At 42.5% G+C, this 23,211-nt stretch overlaps 2 protein-coding genes across 4 annotated transcripts in view; both read right to left on the bottom strand.

Moving 5' to 3' along the window:
* ZC3H13 (zinc finger CCCH-type containing 13) overlaps positions 1 to 4,104 on the bottom strand; it is a 44,846-nt gene extending 40,742 nt beyond the window's left edge. For all 3 annotated transcript variants that reach the window (XM_026042856.1, XM_026042857.1, XM_026042858.1), the window contains exon 1: positions 4,075 to 4,104. The gene's annotated coding sequence lies outside the window, so the exon portion shown is untranslated. The remainder of the gene's footprint in view (positions 1 to 4,074) is intronic.
* A 1,689-nt stretch (positions 4,105 to 5,793) lies between these two features.
* On the bottom strand, positions 5,794 to 22,663 carry CPB2 (carboxypeptidase B2). Its single transcript, XM_026042865.1, has 11 exons — positions 22,541 to 22,663; positions 18,438 to 18,513; positions 16,019 to 16,143; positions 15,809 to 15,917; positions 15,336 to 15,437; positions 14,672 to 14,776; positions 10,603 to 10,719; positions 9,531 to 9,621; positions 6,816 to 7,018; positions 6,265 to 6,349; positions 5,794 to 6,138 (listed from the first exon to the last, which is right to left on the bottom strand). Exons 1-11 carry the CDS (start codon positions 22,609 to 22,611, stop codon positions 5,954 to 5,956), a joined length of 1,269 nt encoding a protein of 422 aa, XP_025898650.1. The 5' UTR covers positions 22,612 to 22,663; the 3' UTR covers positions 5,794 to 5,953.
* Between the last annotated feature and the right edge of the window lie 548 nt (positions 22,664 to 23,211).

Genomic DNA, 23,211 nt, shown 5'->3' with positions numbered 1-23,211 from the left:
ATATACTGCACATAAGAACAATGGTTAACACTAATTAGTGCTCTGCAGGATGGAAGCAGACAGTAAAATAGCATTTGTGAGGAGTAAGAAATTATTCGGATTAGTAAAAACTACGGAGAATAGAGAAGGTTTCTAGAAAGCTCTAACTAAATTAGAAAACTAATCAAGTAATATAACAGCAGATGAAATGCAAATAAATATAACATAATGCACACAAGAAGGAATGATTTTTATCTAAATACTTGATGAGTTCAAATTAGTCCAGTCTTCTGAGAAAAACAATTAGGAGTCATTGTGGACAGCTCAATGTGCAACAGCAGTTATAAAGTCTGACAGGATAAACCACTAAAGTTAGAAAGCAAAACACCACCACATCTAATCTAGCTGAGCACCCTTCTATATCAGGATTGTTCCCCACTGCATTTTAGTAAACAAAACACTGAATTTGTAAGGTTTCATGCAGTTACACCCTTTAATTGAGGATACAAAAAAAAAAAATGACATATGCAAAACCATTTTTAATAAGACAATCACATACCAAATACTGAATTTGGTTTAAATGGTTACAATAAAAAAGGACCATATCTGAAACAGAGAAAGTTAGAAGAACGGCACTGGTAATGGCATAAGGAGAGGGTTTAAACACATGAAGGACGAGTAAAATGAGCGCATCTAATACGTAAGTACAGTACATAGCGACATGAGAGCAGGATACAATATATAAATAAGAAAAAAAAAATCATTCAGTTTGCCTCCCCATATGTATATCCTTTTATTTTCAAAGAAACAGGGGCATTTTTCCTCCAAAATAGTACTGTTTATCAAATAATTACTTTTCTACCTACTATTCACTTGCACAAGAAATTATGATGATGACTAGGTTTAAAAGAATAGTTATAAACATAGAGAGGACAAAGGGGATATCATCATCATAAATGAACAGATATTTTCATTCCAAATTCCTAGTTTCCCATAGTTTGACTGATAACTTCTTAGGAAGAAATTAAGAGGGCACTATCCCACCTAGAATCTTCTAAGTTTCTTAAGAAAATCTACTTTTAAATAAAACAGAAAGCTGAAATGTGAAAATAATAAAAAGCAAACATGCTTTCAGGTAGCACTCGGACAGATCTATTCTTACATGCTGGCCCATTCCCACCAATTTGCAATAGAAGAACAGGTACTTCATCAGTAAAAAAGACATTTCATGGAAAACTGTTTCAAGCAATTGAAAAACAGCACGCTGTGACCACACAGCCTATTACTTTCTATAGGCACAAAATACCCAGTAAGGGTCTTGCTTCTGCAAGCAGAACTGAATGAAATTTCACTTTTGCAAGAGAATCTGCCTGTGACACAGGCTGCAGGATCAGAACGTGGACACACTGTTCAGAGACTTACTGAGGAATATTCACAAAGTGAAACATACAGATGTATGTAACTTGACAGTCTGTCTCCAAATAAGCAGTCACTCCTGTTTTCATTCTTCAAAGACCAAACAAGCTCAATATACAAAGACTCTATTAAAACATCAGTTTTAATTAGCAGTTGAAATTTCAAGTTGCAAAATGGCACTCTTGTAGTGCCAAGGAATAGAAATTTTAAGAGCTTAATTCCTGTTTTGTTCATCCAGCAAATTAATACGCAATCAGCTGAAATGCAATATGCCTTGGAAATTAGAGTAACTCGCTCAGTTCTTGCACATTTTCACGTTACATTACCCCTGTTATCACAGTCCTGCTATCAACCCCACATTCATCAACAGTGCAATTCTTTTTCTCTAGAACAAACTCCTGTCTCTTTGGACTGTCATCTCCTTATCAAACAATCAGGTAGATCAGACAACACCAAGTACCAACATGGACTGAGCCTTAAAGATCTAAGATTTCCTGTTCAAGATTTTAAATAATTACTACTAGATTTTTAAAAGAATTTTCTAATTAGACAGCTACAATGTATTTCTCTACTTCAGGTACATAAAAAGATTAGGGGCATCTAAGAGTCTGCAACTTCTGAGAGCTTTCTACAACTAACAACCATAACCAAATCTATAGTCAGAAAGATAAGACAACAGGGAAATCAATTTTATCCCCCTAAATTAAATTCTAGAGCTGAGGTTCTAACTGTTACAGTATAAAGTACCACTTTTCCATCCATAAATAGCATATATGATAATCTTTAAAAAAGATGGAAATATTTTAACATCAGGATTGCTTATTCATTTACAAATGTATCTGTATCATTTTACAAAAGAAGTTTAGGTTTCTAGGGTAAATGTCAATACATTTTGCTATCATTAGTACCATTTGAGGTATACTATAAATCAAGAAGTTACTTATTACTAAGTACATAGGCTTGAGGGAAGTGGGTTTCCTAGTGGGCCAGGGCCAGGACATGAAGAATGGTATGATTTGCATAATATCTAGTGCACTTATGTACTATTATTTGTCTTCCATAGAAGGATGATAATATGTATGTCATAATCAAGAAAACCAAACATGATTTTTTTTGTAAGAAAAACCTAACCCAGCTAAAAAACTCAGTTTGTAGAGAAAAATTAGTAACAGGGAAGTAACAAAAAATCAACAGCAAAATTCATAAAATCTGTAAGATGAAACCCATTTAATACTCCAAGACATCACTTGTAGCTATGTAAATGTATCTGCACGTAGCCCGCGCACACCACAAATTAAATATTACGTCACTTAAGAAGATCCTACCCATAAAGTGATATATAAGATTCCACTCAAAACGGCAAGAAAAACTTTATGCTGAAAATACTACGGAAGTTCTGACACAAAGTGATTATGCTGTAACATTCCAGGATAAACTAAATCATTGACAAATGCTGATGACTAAGTAATTGCTCGGAAAGAGAGGAAAACATCAATGTTCTCCCTTTCCTAAATGAAGAGTTTTCACCTGAAGGGGATTTTTTTTTTCCTGACTACTATTTTAAAATTACCATATCACAATACTAATAAAATACTGGGATATTTGAAAGAATCCTGCAGCTTCACTACCCAATAGTGCTAAAAAACAGTAAAACGTACTGTCAACGGCCCTCAAAAAAGCACTCCCCGAGTGGTTGTGCTTTAGTGTGATGTCTGCTCGCACTCTTCAACTGACACAAAGAAGCCTGTCTGACAAAAACACTGCAAGTTACGACAAGTTTACTTTTACAACCTCCTGCCGTTAACACACCTTGTTAACTTGAGACTATTCCTCCAATCTAACATATGTAGCAATGACAACATGCTAATAATGATAATTCTATTCTTACAAGTGTAAAATTAGGGTTGGCGTTCTAGAGGGAGGCAAAAATAAAGGTGAGGCCCCAGCAACACCAAAGGAGGTGTTGGATGTGTCCTATCCTGCCTAGCGAGGCCGCAGCGCTTGGGAAAGACGTTTTCCCAGACCCAGAGATGTGGGGAGCCCCAGGCCCTGCTACCGACAGCCCTCACCGCCCACGGAAGCGGCCGGTCGGAGCCGCATTGGAGCCTGGCAAGGGGCCACGGAGCGACGGCCACTGGCTCCCTGTCACCACTGGTGCTCAAGACTGGACTAGGAATCACAGACTGGTTGGGGTTGGAAGGGACCTCTGGAGATCATCCAGTCCAACCCCTGCTCCAGCAGGGACACCCAGAGCACGGGGCACAGGGTGGCATCCAGGACGGGAGGGCGCAGGGGGCTCCAAAGGTCCCGCCGGGCCTACGGCACGGGGAGGGTCGGGAGGTATCGGCACCGCCTGGGGCTATGACCACGAGCGGGTTTATTCGCTGCCAAACCCGGGGCCTCGCTGGCGCGAAACGCAGAAACCGAGCTGCTGCCGGCAAGGAGGGGCAGGACCCCACTGAGAGGGGGCAAAATCATAACTAAAAAATGAATAAGCGGGTAAAAACCAGGGAAACACCGGGGGCTATGAGAGAGACGGCCCTCACTGCGGCCCTGGCTGATAACGGGGACCCCGGGCGCCCCCCCACCACCCACCCCGCCGGGCCCCGGTGCAAGGCGGGGAGATGGCGGCGCGGCCCGCCCCGCTCCCGGCCCGCCCGGCCGCGCCGCCGCACTCACCTGCTCCTTCCGCTGCCGCGCCGCTCCCCGCCGCCTCCTCCGCCGCCGCCCGGGGCGGAGAGGGTGGGAGGGGGCGAGGGGGGAGTCCGTCCTCCCGGGCCTGGGCGCCGAGCGACACGGAGAGCAAGACGAGGAGCGGCACCCGCTCCCGCCGCCGCCTCGACGGCGCCCGCCGCCCCCGCCCCCCCCCCCCCGCCCCCCCCGCCGCCGCCGCGCGCGAGGGACGCCGGGAACGCGCCCCCGCCGCCGCCCGGTGCCGCCGCCGCCGCCGCGCTGCCCTTCCCGGCAGCCCCCGCGCTTCCCGCCGCTGCTGATGACGTTGGGGAGGGGCGGCCCTGCCGCCATGATGGGGACAGGCGGCCGTTACGCAGCCGTTGGGCTTCGGGGAGGAGGGAAGGGGCGGCGCCACGGTTTTTTTTTTTTTTTTTTTTTTTTTTTGGAGTTAAAAAAAGTAAAAGCACAAACGTTTAAAGCTTTATAGCAATGCAGTGACGTTCTGCTGGGCTGCAAACCCGCTAGGTAGCGCGTTAGCAAGTCCTTCGACAAAGCAAGGCGGGCACAAATCACAGAATCACAGAATATTCAAGGTTGGAAGGGACCTCTAGAGTTCATCTAGTCCAACCTTCCTGCTCAAGCAGGGACACCCAGAGCACGGGGCAGAGGGTGGCATCCAGGCGGGTTTTGAAGACCTCCAGAGCAGGAGACTCCACAACCTCCCTGGGCAGCCTGTGCCAGGGCTCTGTCACCTGCACAGGAAAGAAGTTCCTCCTCACCTGGAGACGGAACTTCCTGTGCTCCAGCTTGTGGCCATTACCCCTCATCCTGTCGCTGGCCACCAGTGAAAACAGCTTGTCCCCTTCCTCCCTGCATTCTCCCTTCCTGAACTTATACACATTAATCAGATCCCTTCTGAGCCTTCTCTTCTCCAGAGAAAACAGGCCCAGCTCACTCTGCCTCTCTTCATACGAGAGATGTTCCATTCCCTTAATCATCTTTGTTGCTCTTCTCTGGACCCTCTCTAGAAGCTCCACGTCCCTCTTATACTGGGGAGCCCAGAACTGCCCCCAATACTCCAGGTGTGGCCTCACCAGAGCTGAGCAGAGGGGCAGGATCCCCTCCCTTGACCTGCTGGCAACACTCCTCCTGATGCAGCCAGGATCCCATTGGCCTTCTTGGCCACGAGGGCACGCTGCTCACTCATGGTTAACTTGGTGTCAACCAGGACTCCCAGGTCCCTCTCCGTGGAGGTGCTTTCCAGCAGGTCGACCCCTAATCTGTCCTGGTGCCTGGGGTTATTCCTCCCCAGGTGCAGGACCCTGCACTTGTCCTTGTTGAACCTCATGAGGTTCCTCTCTGCCCAACTCTCCAGCCTGTCCAGGTCCCTCTGGATGGCAGCACAGCCCTCCGGAGTGTCGGCCACTCCACCCAGCTTGGTGTCATCTGCAAACTTGCTAAGGGTGCATTCCGTGCCCTCGTCCAGGTCATTGATGAACAAATTGAACAGTACCGGGCCCAGCACTGAAATGCTAAAAGTTGTTTCATAGGTCCTGCTCTGTGGGAGTGTAGGAGAGTGGGGCAGCTTGTGGGACCAAATGATGAGACTCCAAACTCTATATTTAATATGCATATATATTAATATTGCAGCTTTGCCTTCTGTGCTGCTGTCCTCAAGGCGCTGAATCAGTGTTGGCCATTTAAAAAATCAGTATAGCTGAAAAAAGTTGCTGTATTCTAAAGCGAAATAAAAATGATGCACTCAACTGTTTATTTTTTGCCCGTGTATAAATAATTGCAATAAAGCAGGGAGCTGGAATAAATGATGTTCAGTACCTGTTTGCACCAAATACAGGTTGTGGTTCTGAGATGCCAAATGAGAGCGTCACGAATTGTGGAGGATGTGTTTGGCGATCTCCTTGACAGCAGCAAGTGCTTCCACGCACGTCGGTTTTATTTCATGAGGAGGCAGCAAAAATCCATAAGTTCCTGTGTCCCGAAGCTCAAAAGTAAAAGAATATTTAATGCCAAGATCATAAGCCCAGTCATCTGAACCTCCAGGAGCTAAGTCTGCGTAAGGAAAGGAAAAGAAAAATAACAGCTAGAGCCAGAACTCAGTTTTGAGTGCAAAAAGCAGCCTCTGATGCCACAGAGGATACACTATTGTGCTTATCCTGTAGCAACCACCATACTTACAAATTGTATGTGCTCCTGCACCGGGTTTGTATGTTTTTTTGGTTGTCCTCTTAATAACTTTAGCCACTTTCTTCGCCAGAGTATCCTGAAATGAGCAGAACAATATCAGCATTGCGACCTTGTAACAGTGGTTTGTATGTATTCAGGTAGGATTTGGTTTTACTGTGCTTCAGGCTTCCTGTTTTTTTGCCCGCCACAGGACCACTCTGCCAGTCCAGAAAGATTGAAATGGGGTTAGGATGGTATATTCCACCCAACAGAGGATGTATTTGTTCCATTTCTGTGGTTTGTTGGCCCAAAACTCAAAATCTACATAGTTGGCATGCTTTCATCACACCATTAAGACTATCTGAAATAAGTATATCTAGTAAAATACATTAGTAAAAATAGCAAGCATCCACCAGTATATTTTATTGCTTGAGTGTGTAAAGTTCTGGTTGATTTTTAGTTATCCACCCAAGTAATTTTCAAGTTTGTGTAAAGCATAAAAAATAATTACAAATTTATCCAACTGCCTTATCAAGTTGTCCAAAAAAAGTAGGAAGACTTACCAGCTCGTCATGGTCTTTGCTTCTCTTGGTAGTGTAAGAATATGGAAACAAAACCATCTGGGAGTAAGAGTGCATCGTTATGTAGGCTTTAATGATGTCTTTATGGTTCCTGATAAAGCGAGCCACTGCTCTCACTTCTGGTTCAGACTCTGGGTAGGGACCACAGTATATCTCATGACATGCATAGGAAGATGCTCCTTCACCTGTGACAGAAGAGAGCACGCTGTCACTTTTAAGCAAAACTAAAGTATACTTAAGTTTTTCTCTCCTGTGTTTCAGTAAACTTGACTTTTTCGCTACTGTGTGGTCTGTTTAGCCAATGCAAGAACAGACTATGGTGCTAATATACAAGAAAATATAGGCTCTTTTGTGCTATGGGAAGAGCTGGGGTTCTGGCAGAAATCAGTCCAAGCTTACTCAGATTCTCACCTTCTGTACTCCAGAAAAAAATGAAAAAGGTGAAACAAAATCAAAATGATTCAAAGACTGGGTAAAAAGTCCTGCAAAGGAACATAAAAGTGTTCCATTTATTTAAATTCATCAAGAATGGGATTGTGAGATTCCTGCTAGAAGTCTACAAGCACTAGAAGTTCTAGAAAAACATGTAGAAGTACTAGACATACTAGAAAATCAAGAAATTCTGATGGGAAAAGACAGATTCTAACAAGCTACTTAATCCTAAGGGGAAAGATAATGGCTGTTGCACAAATCAAACTGAGAAATAAAAGTTTATAAGAATTAGAAAAACTATGCACTGGAACAAGTTATCAGAAGAGTTAGTTGATTCCTCATTTTCATGCTTACACCCTGCTGTTATACAGTGGAAGAAGTAGGAATATGGACTGGGGAAGGAATGGTAACAAACGTGTCTGGAGGGGAATCAGAAACAGGTATTGGGACAAAGATGACTGAGGCACATATTTTTTTTCATGTTCAAGTATATATGTATATGTGCTATATATGTACAGTGAATTGAGAGATATGGGAGGATTTACAGGAAGTCCGTAAAAAAGCATGCAGATGAAAATACAAACAGTTCCTGGCATCTGTGTAAAATCTTGTGAAAATGAGCAAATCAGAATGCTATGTTTTATTCTGTTCTGTCTGGCGCAGAGGTTTGTAACTGGCCAAGGTAAAAGACAATGAAGAATCTATTTGCTGACCATCCTGGTTCCTGCTTTCCTAAATTCTTGTGGAATATATGAGAAAATAACGTGAAAAACATGGAGGATTTCTAGGTCCCCAGTCCAGGGAAATTTGGTTTCACGGAGCGAATTCAGAATAATGCATTCTTTTAGTGGAACAAATTTGTCTTTTATTATTATAAAAGAAAAGCATCAGCACATCAAGGAGTGTACTTTTCATAAATACCATGAGGGCTTTGTTCCTGTTCAGAAAATTCATCTGAGCAGTTGAAAAGGAAGAACGGATAAACACAGCAATACAGCCCTGATTAAATGTACAGATTTAAACCCTGGAATTCTGCAGTGATGTGAAGTGTATTCGCGAGCAAAGCTGAAGCCAATAGAAACCTTCAATTCCAGCTTAGTCCTTTTGAGAGTCTTGTTGAATTCATTATCTTTCGCACAGCCATCTTAATAATAGGGATTCTGTAGCCCAGAATATGTTCTGAATAAAAGCTGGTGCTATCAGTTATGATTCAAAAATTTATCTGACTCAATGCAAGCAGTATTTTTTATGGTAAGTAGGACAATTTTTTTTTTCTCAGCATTTTACTGACTCCGTAGAACTAAAAGGAGTAGAAATGTCTGGAGATCCTTGCAACCACAAATGTAAGTTATTGTAAGCACCTGGCTTTGGTGCTTAGATTCAAGGACAAGGAATGTACAAGGAGGCATTTCTGTCTCATGACCCTGCAAGGTGTTGAGGCTTCTCTCTTTTATCTTATCCTTATCTTTCATCCCTGTCTAGGCGAAGTGCACAGGTTAAGTGGAAACAGTGTGACTTGTCACACTCAAATAAGATGTTCCAGTTTTAGCCTGTCAGAATGTGCATTTTGTTCAAACACTTTTCTAGAGAGGACCCACTGTGTGATCTTCTTGTGTTTTTCTCCTTTTTGTAAAGCAGAATCACTTGTCTGACTCAAAAGTTGTTAACCACCCGAAGTGTGTGGCAAGTCAAATACATTATTAAAGGTGACCAGTTGGCACAAAATAGTGGAGCATTTACTCTACTGAACTTTGAAAAGACATTGGATGACATGGCAAGGGCCCCCTCTTCCTTTCTATCTCCCACATCCTCCATCACACATCTTTGTGTGAGGCAAAAGACATCATAGCACCTTGTCCCCCTTAGCTCTTGTCATGGCCCTGGTAAAAGGTTAGTCCTCATTGTGGAGTCCTTAGGAGGAAAATCCTAGGTCCTCACAAAAAGTATCTCAAGTTGAGGAACTTCTCCTCATAAATGTTATTTGCATTTATCTTTATATCCACAGTAACTTTGTGAAAGGGTAAAGGGAAATTAGAACACTGGAACCGAGGCAGGCTGTGGAGTCTCCATGTTTGGAGATCTCCCAAACCCGCCTGGATGCCGCCCTGTGCTCTGGGTGTCCCTGCTGGAGCAGGGGGGTTGGACTAGATGAGCCCTAGAGATCCCTTTCAACCTCAACCATTCTGTGATTCTGTGAAATATTTTAAAATTAAGAACTTTGAATGCTGAAGCTGACGCAGAGATAAAAAGGAGGTGAGATCGTACCACACCACTGCGCATCAAAGTTCCTGTTCATGTCAGTACCGATGCACTTGCTGTTATCGTGTGAGGAGCGGCTCTTTCTCCACAGCCGTTTCTGTGAAAAGAGACAGAAAAGCCAGGGTTCACATCAAAAAAGAAAAGTGAAAGAAAAAAAAATATGTCATGTTGTTGCTTAGCTAGATATGCCTTCATATTTGGATCTCTACAGACATGTGATAATAAAGGGGCAAAAAACCACAAAGTTTATAAAACCACAATCTGAATTGCTAGAAAGGCTGAGTGATGAGACCATGTGTTGGATGAGAAAAGATGTGGACATGTTTGGTCTGATTTCAATAGACTTGCATGGTGGAAGGAGGGGAGGAGACCTACTGTTTACCTACGTATTTAAGTTTACAATGACAACCTTTCTGTAGGGACTGTCAGGCATGTGGAAAGTTAGGAATCTAGTGTGTAGTTGTTGGGCTCTGTAAGGGTGGCCATCCAAATACAAGCAGAACTGGGGTGAAAATCCAAAGAGAAGGGAAGATATTTAAGAACACACACAGACAAACAAACCAACAAAAACCCTAGGGCCATAAAAATCAACCATCTTGGCTTCTGGGAATTTCAAACCAGTGAGTAAATAAAATCCTGGGCAGAGATTTTCTCTTGTTGTACCTCCATTTATCTGACACAGAAAAACAAAAAAAAAGAGCCCGACTGGGCTGTTTTGCAGGATGAAGGAGGTACTGGCTGTGGCCAGTCTGATGCAGTACACTATTCCTTTTGGGCTGGATTATGCCAGAATTTGTAACCTCACTGCTGAAGGCTGGCATAGGTATTCCCTGATGTCTGAAAGTGTTAAAATCACAGGATGATGCTGTTATTTCCAAATGCATTTCCAGCAATTCGGAAGACACAAAGGTTCTGTGGGTCGGATATCAAATAGTCATGGTATTTGCCGTCCTTTAAAGGAGGCAGCAGAAGGGCAGACATTTCAGAGTGGAAATTATGCCACGAACATCCAACCTGGCACTTCCCACAAATGGCATGTGAGCGTGTTCCACAGGGTGTCTAAAAAGCCCCTACGTACGGAGGGATCGCTCCATGTGTACTCATAGCCATCCACGTTCACCACAGGCATGACGTAGAAATCAAAGTGCTCCAGAAGGGTCGACATGGTCTTGTCTCTCTCATGTAAATAGACTGTCTGCAAAACACCAGGAAGAGTCTTTAAAAGCACTTAGAATAGTGTTTTCCTTACCTTCCTGAAGAGCCACCTGGTGATCTATATAAAATAATCATGTAATTATTACACCAGGCTACCTTGTAATGGGTGAGTATCACATCAGAGAAATTGCAGCTCCAAATAACAAGAACTCCAAAGAGGGGAGACAGGGAATCGAACTGGTACAGGCACTCAGATACATGTCAGCTGTCTAATGTTACCTAGTTGGTCATGAGATAAAGCTGAAACCTCTCAGGAAGAAAGCTTGAGCTTGCTTGTGTGTGGGGGGGAGGAGGAAACAGCACCAAAATAGCATAAGGTAACATGAACACAAAAATAACAACATTTCATGTAACTGCTGTATTTAACAGTATTCTTCCTGGTTTCATTCTGAGCTCAATGCATCTGTAGGCACAGCCCAAAAAAAACCCCACTGCTAGTTTTGCCTCACAGTTTATTTTGAAGGCCAAAATGGTGCCTAACCTGGTTGTAGGTTCACCATACAGGGATAAATTTTAATCTACATAACTGGCTGTGGTTCTAATGGAATAGATTAAGTCTTTAATTATATCTTCTTTTTCTTTGTGCCTTACTTGAAACTTCTTCTCTTATTTCAGATTCTTCCCACTTTTCCTCAGGCAATCGACTTGCTCTGAATTAAGTGGAAAGTTTCAATCTTTCTACCATTGAACAACAAAATTAAATGATAAAAAGTGGGAACATTATAAAAAGGCCTCATTTTTGCAAAAGAGAGCACTACTGATGTTAATGTGCGAGCAGACGACTATTAATGTCAGATTTTAAAATGTTGCTTCGTGAAGGGATATAGGAACAAAATTTGAATTTGAGACACGTACATTGAATCAAAGGGAAGGAGAAACTAAATGTTCAGCTTGTTATTGCTGAAAAATATCGTCGGGACATTTCACTGGCATGGTGACAGCACAGCTGGTAATTATTTGGAGCAGCGTGAAAAGGGCAAATGCGTTTGTCTCTGAGGGAGCCTTGAAGGCTCGGATTCTCAGTGGGGCATAAGGTACATTCAGCTGTATCTATACCTAACTCTCACAATCCTCTTTAAAAATGTTATTGCCTTTGAGGTTTTATAATTGTGACTGAGGATAAAAATACACACATTTATTTTCTCTTGTAATTTATTGTTTTTATTTAGCTCTATCATGGGCAAATCATAATTGAGCCTTTGAGGACTCATCTCTGCCGTTGATCTGGCTGCAGTGCTGGTGACTGTGAAGTCACAATCTCATCCGGTTTGTTTTTATAGTGAACTTCGTTTTGTGAATATGGAATTGAATAAATGTCTCAGAAAATTATTTGCACAGCCTGGGCAGAATGAGACCAAAATGAGTTTTTATCATGGGAGCCTTTTTTTCTGCCCCATAGTAAGAACTGAAAGAAAAGCCCAGCATAGTGAGTTTTGCCTGCAACACTGAGCAGAAATTTCTTAAACCAAAAAGACCAGAGATGTCTTTCTTCTTGGTGCAAACCCCCTGTCTGTCTCGACCTAGCCTTGTCCACTGTCCTGAGCCGTATGACAGCTCTAGGGACCAGGCAGTCTGGGGCTGCATAACCAAGGTGCAGGGGTTCAAGATGCCAATCTCCACCTCTCAGCACCTGCTCGCGATGGCCAAAGCAGGACAGGGGCAGTAGGTACATCCTCCCAAGCATTTTTTTTCTTCCTAGAGTTATTCAGAGGGAAATCCTTGATTCCCAAGCATTTTAAGGATTTCCATATTGAGGCAATGGTTTCTGGATGGCCTTCTGGAAGGCATCTACATAAGCGAACTGAAGTTCCAGTCTAGCTTCAAGAAGAAAATGTCATGAATGGGCAGCAATTTGTCTTTTCCATTTTCCAGAGAAGAACAGGCTGTTCTAAGAATGGAAAACAACAAAATGGGAGTGATACCAACCTCTTCTAGGGTTGTTCACACCCTTGCTGCTCCCAACCTTTCTACATACACAGCCTTTGTATCCTTGTCCCCTCCTGAAGAACCACAGACCTTTTGGGAAAGGTCTTGACCTTTTCCATCTCCAAGCCCTGCTCTGAAACTGCTTAGTATAGGCCATTTTGTGTTTTTATGCCCGGCCTTTGGGACTCTTATTTTATTTTATATTTAGGTCATAACTCTCAACCTTTATTGTGATAACTGGTTAGACTGTATATATTTTGAATGTGGTCTGAAATTTTATTCTATTCTGATATTTTATTTTATTCTATTTTATTTATTTTTATGTTTAGTCAGTGGCCTATGCAACATTTTTCTTTATTTTACATCCAAGCAATGAAGGCATTTCTGTAAAAATATTTGGATGCCTGTGCCTGTATTTCTACTTAATGTTTTCATTTGCCTGTTTTCATTTACTTCCTTCTTGATAACAACACATTTATATTCTGCTTATTTGACTGTGGTGTCCTACACTGTTTTAGGGCCTATTGTAATAGCTTGCTTTTCTCCTCATTCTCCAGGTGAATTGGCTGAGAGAGCTGGGCCTGTTCAGCCTGGAGAAGAGAAGGCTGAGGGGGTACCTGATCAGCGTGTATAAATACCTCAAGGGAGGCAGTGAGGAGGAGGGGGCGGCCTCTTTTCAGTGGTGGCCAGTGATAGGACTAGAGGAAATGGCCACAAATGGAAGCACCAAAAGTTCCGCAGGAACTTAAGAAAAAATTTCTTGACAGTGAGGGTGCTGGAGCCCTGGAACAGGCTGCCCAGGGAGTCTCCTTCTCTGGAGATCTCCCAAACCCACCTGGATGCCGCCCTGTGCCCCGTGTTCTGGGTGTCCCTGCTGGAGCAGGGCGGGTGGACTAGATGATCTCTGAGGTCCTTCCAACCTTAAGCATTCTGTGATTCTGCCTAACGATGGTAAGAGAGCAAATGATATGTGGTCTCGAGTCTAACGTAGGCCTAAGTAGCAGAGGTCTTGTCTCTTGGAGTTATTGGAGTAACTGCTGATGTCCAGAAACTGCCAACCTGATGTGAGAGAAGGTTGAACTCATCTGGACTGGTAGACAAGAAGGGGTCTGTTTATAAATTATGGTCCTGTGCTGAATTTACAACTACTCCTACTGAGTGCATAATACAGGCTCATCCCATCAACGATCACAGTTTCCATGGACTAAGTTTATACACAGGGATGGCAATGGTTGCCATTCATGTCCTGGAGGTCTGAAATTACAGTTTCTCCAGCAAGAATGGCGCCATCAGAAGGTGGCTTGTGTGGCCTCGTCCTCTGAATGAGGTAAATCCAGCAAAAAGCATGAGTATAAATAGAAAATCAGAGGCCACAAGAGCAGTGGCAGCAGGCAGAGCAGCAGGGGACATCTCACAGAAAGAGCTAAGCAGAGGCTGTAGGTATGCCTGTGGTTTAGCCTCTTTGCAGAGCCTACTGAAACAGAGCAATGTCATGCCAGGAGCAAGCAAATGTTGGATGTTGGGTCCCTGTCATGCTAGAGAGGCAGGGAGGGACTGAGTAAGGATTGTGGGATATCCTGGGTTCACTCCAGGTGCCCTCGGATCTACATCAGGCAGTGCCAGCTGGAGTGTGGTGGATGTGAGACACCGCGTGATGTTTGACACCAAGACCAGAGCCAGGATCATTCCTTGGCAGGGATCTATCTAAGAGGCAATATAGAGACTGTGAACTCTTTGCCATTTATCTGTACAATATTTTTCCTCCCTCCCTCTTTCTCTCTGTTTTACTCTCATCACCACTTGTAAACACATGTATACACCCACAAGCACACTGACACACACTGCTGCGTATAAACCTTAAACACAGATCTCATGTTGGTGCTCTGCAAGTAAATGGCTTAAGATATTGTAGAAGTCAGAGCACAGGTTTCAAGAGAAGGAGGTAAATAGCATCAAAATATTTTACTTTGCTTTAAAAATAGTAATCAAACATGTTATCTACTCACATGGGCTATGAACCACAGGCAGAAAGCAGGAGAAATCCACTCTCTAGCATGGATGCCACAGTCAATCCATATGGCATTTTTAACATTTTCTTGACTTTTGGAAAGCTGACAGAAGAGAAATTTTATTAAAATGCCACTGCTTAGACTATGCCACATAAAATTGGAAGCAAAAAAAAAAAGGTAACCAAGATGGAAAAAGGGGCATGTGTCTTGTAGGGAGAGCCGATGCTCATCTCGGGCATGTTACTGCTTTCATTTGCGTTAGTGTGTGGTAAGAGGGCCATATTCAGAGCATCTGCAGCGGTCTCATAACCTGTGCACCAAGAGCACAGCAGTAGCTGAAATAAGGAGAAAAGATCACCAAGTATTTTGGACATGGAGTTACACAAGAGAGGAGGCATCTACCATGCCGGTACTGCATGTTCTTGGAAGTTGGCCCAGATGTGGTGACTTCTGTGGCTTTCAGTGACCCAGTAAGGAAGTTAAATTGGTCAAAGATAACAACTCCTTATTGGAAGAACATTGAAAACTTCTAAAAAGGCAAAAAGATACAGATTGTTAAAATTATACATGTAGATATAGATGCAGGAAAGTGTCTTGGCCAAAACCCTTCACTCGTGTATGTTACTACCTGGAAATATTTCACATTAAGGCACAGTGCTACCTTCAAGATATAAAGTGGTCGTTTCTCATATGAGGATCCAATATGTATTTTCTGGAGAAAGTCAGAATGGGTTTTCACCATTTCATCCATCCAAAAATATATCTACAAAGATGAAGCGGATCAATTAGTGCATGGATCTTTTCCATATTGTTTCCCCTCATCCCTGAAAGGGGTCTGCACGTGGATTCATTCAACTTCCCAAAGTGCTGCTTCCTTGATTGACTGGAAAGAGAAACTATCAATTCTGACCACTTACCGCTTGCTCTGATTTGCTTATCCAGACTCTAATTTCTTTAAAAAGAAGCTATAAGATACAGTCACAGTGGTAAGTATTACACTGAAACTCCTCTTTAATTTCATTTGGTTAAAGTATTATTCTTTTCATATTTTAAAGATTTATGTGGTGCTTTGCTGCTGCATTTCCCTTCTGAGCTGGCTGTATTGGAGTGGGGATTAAAACAAAAATATCTTACTTCTCTCATGGAATGGTAGTTTTCATAATACGATGAAGAACTGCGTGGATTGACTGTGTCATTGATGGTCTGTTTTTCGATAAGTCCTTGAACATCATTCACCAAAACTCTAAATAAGAGAGAAGGAAAGAGCACAACCTCCAAACAAAAGACAGTGTGGCCAAACAACTTAACCTGAAGCATTAATGACAAGAAATAAGCAATTCATACTTGTGCATGATGGTCAGCCTCCTTAACTCAGCCTTTATATTATTTATAAGGGATGCATTGACATAGAAATGGACTTCGTTGTCCTTCTTGATGTATTCAACCGCAACAGGCTGCCAGAGAATGACCTGCAAGGTTTGCAAGAATGTTTTATTTTATCAAGGAAAGAAAAAAAAATAGGCCATTAACATTTAATAAGCATTTTGAAAATGATCAAAGCATATGCTTTCAATTTAAGAGACCATGTATAACAAGGAGTTTAATGTTCCATGTGCTTTGTTAGTGTTTTCTGCTACTGCTGGAAATGAAAAGTGTGTAGTTAAGAAATGTTTATAATGACTTCTGCACATAAATTCATAAATCAAGAACAAAGACAGGAACACAACCTTCTCGGAGACAATATTTCTGGTATAATGGATGCGTTTAGCTGGTTATTATGTTACATGTTTTCAGATCTGCTGAGAGATATTTTCCCTCAGGGTATTTGGGGAATTAATGCAGATCAGGCCAGTCTTTGTAGTTATTGTATTCACTGATTACTTTGATCAGGGGTGAAATAAATGCCAGAAGGAGTTTGAGTCAAGATGAAGCAGCAGTACAGAGATTAGAAATGGGAGGAAAATAAGAAAATTAGATTCTGCTTGGTAAAATTAAATCTTATACACTAATATAATCAGAAATCAAGATACTCAATAAGAGACTGAAGCTTTAGGAACAGTAATATCAAAAGACATAGAGGTGACAGTAATCAGGAAATTAGACACGAATTTACAATGTGAGAAAGGTCAGCATAATTCTTGACTGCATATTTAAATAGGTACAAAATGGAGTCACTAAAAATAGATATTTTTCACTCTTTTCTGGGGAGGTTACACTGGGAATATTATACTCAGTTTAGGACACTGTGTTTCCAGGAACATTTCAGCAGTCAGCTGTTTACCTGACCATTTCCCGGATAAAACACACTTGGACTATCATTCAGAGAAATCATCCATGCTTTTAATCAAGCCTTTGGAACAATAGATGGCCAAACATTAGGGCCCCAGGTGCATTACTGTGCTGTGCTGCCCACATAGCTGAACTATCCTCAGTGTAGGTATCTCAGACATCGGCATTGCCAGGGTAGCTGCAGGGCCCCATGCCTCGGAGTGGCTGCAAAAATGCACCCAAGAACCAAGCTGGATGCCACATTCACCTGCTCTCACCTGTCCTTTTGTTAGATTTTTTTTCTCTGAATTTTACAGGAATAGCACCTTTAATGAGCCTGCTAATTCTTCCTCTAAGATGCTAATTTTCAGGGTTTTTTTTATTTATTTTTATTTTTAGATTGTAACCAGCCAGGTTGAACTTTTCCATGTGGCATTTATTTGCCTCAAGCTGAGGATCTTCTTTATTTTATTTTGTGTGCCTGTATTTTGCTTTGTTTTGTGGTGTTTGTTTTATAAATTTCTGCTTAAAGAGTTTGTCCACTTAGGGAAAAACACATTGATTTTGTAAGTGTTAAGGTATTTTGTATAGTTATCTAAACACTCTTGCTACCATGTTGAGGAGTTTAAAATATGTTGTGAGGTAAAGATACCATATGTATCTTTATTTTCTTTTTCTCCTCTCCTTTTCCTTGACATGTGGAGGTGAAAGAGAGCAAGTAAAGGAATCAAAGTTCGTATGAACTGAAGAGGAGGGTAAGACAAGGTTAGGAGGGATAACGGAAGAGAAATTGAGATAGGCTCAGAATAGGAACCAAGAAAGACAGGGAAGGAGTGTGAATAAAGACGTTTAAAGCTCTCAGCTGTCTGGGGCACAGCTTCAATCACATTGTAAGTTATGTTGGTTGAGGGAATGATTACTTTTTTTGTTGTAGAAGGTTGACTTTAGACTAAGTATCAAGCTGTGATTGAGAAAATACTTTTGAATAGAAAGAGCTGCCATATTTTAATTAAATTCTCTCTTCTATAATGACAGGCACAAGTGAAAAAGTCCCACTAGACTTCTTAGCAATAGCGGAAGAGATTTTTATCATCTAAATGCTGTTTTAAGAAAAATACCACTTTGGTAAGCCCTGCTCATGAAAGCCCTATAAGGCACATGATTCAAAATTGCATTGGTTTGAAGTGCTGGGATTCCCTGACAAATGTGGTGATCTCTTCCTGTGTGTTGGCACTTTACCAACTTGGCAGTGTGCTAGTGCACAAAACCAACTGCAGAAATCTGGGTTCGGATATAATTCACCAAAGCACTGTAGAGTTCTTCTTATGTAAATCGCTAAAATACCAGAGCAGTGGAAAGAGCTTTTGTTGAGCTGCTTTATTAGGAGAAAAGACTGAAAGGCAGAGGGCTAAATCTTCCTCTGGGGGGAAAAGGTATTTGTGAGCTTTGCAGAAGAATTTGCCCTAGACGCAGAGAGAAAGAGGGAACTGTTTACCTCAGTGGTGTTCAGCAAATTCTGAAGGGCTTCAACTTGCTCATGTGTTTGTGGGAGAGCCCACAGAACTTCATCCCTGGAAAGACACAGGCATTCAGATAAAGCACAGGTACTTGAAACCATTGCAGGTCATGAAAGACAGACTTGGCCTTACTTGTGTTCCTTCTCTTGGCTACCATGAGCTTAAAGAGGATTCTGTAGTGAATCTCTGGAGTCAAGAGATGAATGGAGTGAATTAGCCTCGACTTTCACCAATCTCTCAGAATATGAAAGAGCTGGTGTAGGGCTTTGCTAGCCATTAGCTTTTGCAGATCGCTCCTGGGAGCCAGCAGTAGCACAGTGCAGCCCTGCCTAATCTAGAGCACAGCCGGTATAAAACTGGACTAGACTGGGGGGGACGTCTTTCCTGTTGTCCCCCAGGTTTCTGGAGTTCATTCATCCATCAGGAGTGACATGAGTCCTCCCAGGCTGCTGCAAAAGGCAAACACAGCATCTCATGGATGTGCAGATGGCACTACCATCATCCTTCCTACTCCAACCCGTTTTTACTGCTCTCCTTTCTCTCCCTCTGTGGGTTATGGAGGGTTTCCAAGCACTTCACACCACTGTCTTCCCTCCCTATGCAGTGACTGGTATTCCCTCTTCTACTTGAAACCTGTGGCCCAAAGATGCTGTCCAGTGAGATGGGCCTTCCAAGCTACTCCTCTGCTTGACCCAGCCATCAAGGACAAAGGTAAAATTCCCACACAGTTAAGCAGGTATGAAAGGGCAGTACTCAACCCCTGTGCAAGAGCAGAGTAGCAGGAGCTGGAGCACACACTTTGCAGGTAAGAGGGAGAAAAAAATACAGCTCCCTGAAGAGATTTTGTTGTCTAAATGCTTAAGAAATACCTCTTTGTATTGTAAATCCAGTCCTGAGCTTCAGAGCCCTGCAAGCCATGCAGCTCACAACTGTGTTGTGCAGGCTTGAAAACAATTCACGTTTGTAGAGAGAGGAGACTCGGGGGAAATATCTGACCCTTATTCCCACTTTTGGGGCTGGGGTGCTTCTCAGCCCTCTGATCAGGTGGAGCTGATGGCAGTGCATAAAGCAAGCACTGGGATGTCCCTAAGAGCCCTGTTTGAAAAGACTGTTCTGGAAAGAAAAGAGGCAGCACTCTCAAAACAAGTATTTTCGAGCCGCAGAACATGATTGTCACAACTCGTTGTTGTGATTGATTTCAAGCAGAGACCTGGCAGCATCCAGCAACCAAGTGATTTATCTTTCCTACTTTTAGCCAGGCTCCAAGCAATCACTGTTGTTTCTCATGCAGAACCAACAATATGCCAGCCTTATTTCTGGCTATCACCTTATTTCCACCATCATTTGACAGAGCATCAAATAACGATCAGGGCTAGGCAAGGCTGGCAGTTTGCCTATTTCTCTAGACAAACGAACTCCAAACAGCCTCCATTTGGGGCTGTTTCAAAAGCGAGTTTGTCTTATGGTGACAAACTTTATGGTTGCTGCAGGGAAATTCCCATTATAGTTATTGGCCCTCTCAATTTCTCTGCTTTGATTCAACATTATGGCCTCTCTCACCCGTCTTCTTCCCTACTTGTGCTAAAATCTATTGCAGTTAAAAGCTCTAATTCTTGCCTCCTGCACCAGTCTAGAACCAGCCCTCCATCCCTTACTGTCCTGTGTTGACCTGGGCACAGCTATACATGTTCGCCTTGAACTCACCTCACCTCTTACAGATTCTGTTTTCTTGCTCTGCTTCCCTGGTTTTCTTTGAATTTGTCCTTAAGAGGATCCTTCTTATTCCCCTTCTCTAACTTTCTTTTTTTGTCAGGTTCCCCATGACTCGTTTGCTCTTCTCCTCTTATTTTATCTCTGCTTCTTACTTCTGGGTATATTGAAATTCAGCTGATATCCCCACACTATAATGAACAGGTCTCCTCTTGACACGGTGACTGACACAGTGAGTGGGATTCATCCCTGTTCATTTTCATTGGTTCTGGTATCTTCATCTGAGCTGCTTACTATCTCTATAAAGGAATAGACACTTTGAGGGTTCAGTTAATATCTGATCTATTAGTACCAATATATGTTTCTCTCCATTTGTTGTATAGGAGGTGAAGGGAACTTGTTCTTATGTAGAATTATGTGGAAAACACAGGGCAGATGAATCCCATCCAAAGACCCTGGCCACCATCTCACAAACAATGTAAATCAGTTCTCCATAGTCATCTCAGTCTCTTCACCCCTCCACTCCATTGCATTTCTTCATCACTAGGAAGGTAACTGGCACTGCTTACCCTATGGGCTGATGAAAACTGAGCATCAGCATTGGCTCAGTGAGTGTGCCCTGGACCTCATAGCCTGGCTTCGTTTACACCCTCCCTGTCCTTTCTGACTGATGTCTCCAAGACAGAGGCTTTCGTACTTGTCTGCTACTCAAAGTCTTACCCAGGCTCTCAGCAGGTTATGTTACTAGAGGAATACTGCAAAGATCTCCTCCTGTCCCCTCAGACCTTGTCACCTGATGCCTGTGTCCCTCATCTGTTGAGCTTGAGGAACAAACTGCTGGTTTCCTCTTCCAAGGGCCTCTTCCACTCTCCCAGTTCTTCTTCCCTCGCACATGAAAGATTTTCTCCCAGCTCTGGTGACCTTGCCATGTCCGCTTCCACTCATGTGGTCATTTTCATGTGACATTTTCCAAACTGCGGCTTTGCCTTGCATCTCTTCCAGTTGCTGGTGTTTGGGCAGTTTGAGAGTTCTCTCCTTAAGTAGCTGTAAATCTGTTACAGGGAATTCCTTCAGATTCTTTGCTAAATATCTTTGCTGTGATGCAAGACAATATTTGTATCACTATTTAAGCTGTTAGTCTTCCTGGAGAGAGAGATCTGTCTATGGGTGCCCTTTTCTCCTGCCCTGTTTTCTCTCAGACAGTCTCCAGCTTTCTCTTTTCCTGGTAACTGTTCAGTAAGCTACATCCTATCCACTCTTTCACAAGTCCTGCACTGTTTGATACTCTTCTTAGCAGTTCAAATGCAGTAACCATGCAACAACCTTCCACAGAGGAGCTTTAATGCAAGACCATTCAATTCTTCAACACTAGCATCAAATAAAAGTGAAAAGTCAAATAGAGGCAGAAAAACAGAATGATGTTGCTCCTCTGAATTCACCTTAAAGCTGATTTATCTGTTCCTTTGCTTTAACCTTTGACAGCTCCCTAGCAATCCACAGCAAAATACGATTGCAACACAGGTGAGATGAATGATCCTGGGCTGGAGGCACAAATGGAAAAGGGGTTTTTACCTGTCATGGCTCTGCCACTGACTTGTGATGCAAAATCACAGAAGGGCTGTGAGACATAACTCGTTATTATTTGTGTTCTATGTGAGTTCTAGGAGCAGGCACTGGTTTAATCATGGTTCCTCCAGGTTGTTCAGCTTGCTTAATATCGCCACGAGGGGGTTATCCTTTTAGTTCCACCTATTATATCTCTGCAATCTAAACATATCCGTCTAAACGTCTCTGGCATATGTTTTCATGTTTTAACAAAGTGTTTGGTTTGGGGGCATTTCTGAAGTTTATCAATAGGTAGCAGTAAAACTGCTCTGAAACACTGTACAAATGCAAAATGGTTATTCAAAAGTGATTTATGACTAGAAAAAAAATCATAAAAGCTGCTTTAATAAGAAAACAGATTGTTAGCACTTTCAGAAATGGTTTCTCTTTCTACCTCAAGAAGTAATTCATTTAAAGTCTTGTTTTAAGGCAAATGAAGCAAATTATTTTTTCCCATTAAGTTCCAGAATGCCCTTTATTGGCACTCGAATGCCCTGAATGAACAGAATTGATTTGCACTTAGAGTGAAAAGAATAGCCTTAATATGATTAAAAACACAAGATTTATGAATGTAAAGAGGACTTATAATAATTTCATTTCCTCCACCATTTATATATTACATAGTACCACATATCCAATTACAAGAGCAATAAATAAATGTCATCCTTTGCCAAATGTTTGCCTATGCAATTTGGAGATACTTTACCTCAGATTTTTCCTTTCCCAATCACAAACCGGGAGCCTGGTAGCACCAACAAGTATTTACCTTGGAAGAATGAAGCCATGTTTCTCCCGAATGCAGAAAAATAGAGTCAAAAAGAGCAGGACAAACTTCATCCTAACAGCATCCACAATGAATCCCAATGCAATTGGAAAGCCAAAGGTTCAGGACCCGCATTATGGATCTCAGAAATGTTATTTAAAGAGTGGTTAAAATTTAATACTGTCTCTCAGCTCAGTCTCCAGCTCCTGGTGGCGGGTCAATAAGAGGGAATGAGGGGAATAAGTTGTTGGACAGTGTAGCATAGCCTGAGGGTATGAATGCAATTGAATGAAAGCTCCCTTGGACCCCAGAAGAATCCTGGAGCAGAAGTTAAGTGTCAGGAAATGGGCTGCAGCCACTTGTCTCCTCTAGAACCGCTCTGGAGCGGTGCAGATGAGAGGCACTGCCCTATGGAGGCAGCAACAGGGCCTCAGAGCTCAAGCTCTGTCTTGGCTCTCTATTTAGCAGTGCAGACATGCCCAAAGAAGCCAGGCAGCCAAGTTCTGGATGGCTAAAATCAGAAGAGAGGAGTCACTCCCCAGTGAGGAGTTTGGTGTCAAGTCTGTGAAAATACGCACTGAAAATCTCCAAAACAAGAACACTGGGCTGAGCAAAAGTGGAAACCAAAGGGAAAGAAAAAAGGGCAACTATGATGCCAGACCTTTGATAAGCTG

The sequence above is a fragment of the Nothoprocta perdicaria genome, unplaced genomic scaffold (assembly GCF_003342845.1).
Source record: "Nothoprocta perdicaria isolate Ctin4 unplaced genomic scaffold, notPer1 scaffold_316, whole genome shotgun sequence".
Lineage (NCBI taxonomy): Eukaryota > Metazoa > Chordata > Aves > Tinamiformes > Tinamidae > Nothoprocta > Nothoprocta perdicaria.
Note: the sequence above shows the minus strand (reverse complement) of the source record. Positions and strands in the feature narration are given on the sequence as shown.

What these genes read in the sequence shown, in the direction of transcription:
- CPB2 (XM_026042865.1), bottom strand. Translation starts at nt 22,611, where the DNA reads ATGAAGTTTGTCCTGCTCTTTTTGACTCTATTTTTCTGCATTCGGGAG. An exon ending in GACCACTTTATATCTTGAAG is followed by an intron (nt 14,777 to 15,335) that starts GTAGCACTGTGC and finishes CTCTTCTGTCAG; the next exon opens with CTTTCCAAAAGTCAAGAAAA. An exon ending in GCAAAGACCATGACGAGCTG is followed by an intron (nt 6,350 to 6,815) that starts GTAAGTCTTCCT and finishes TGCTCATTTCAG; the next exon opens with GATACTCTGGCGAAGAAAGT.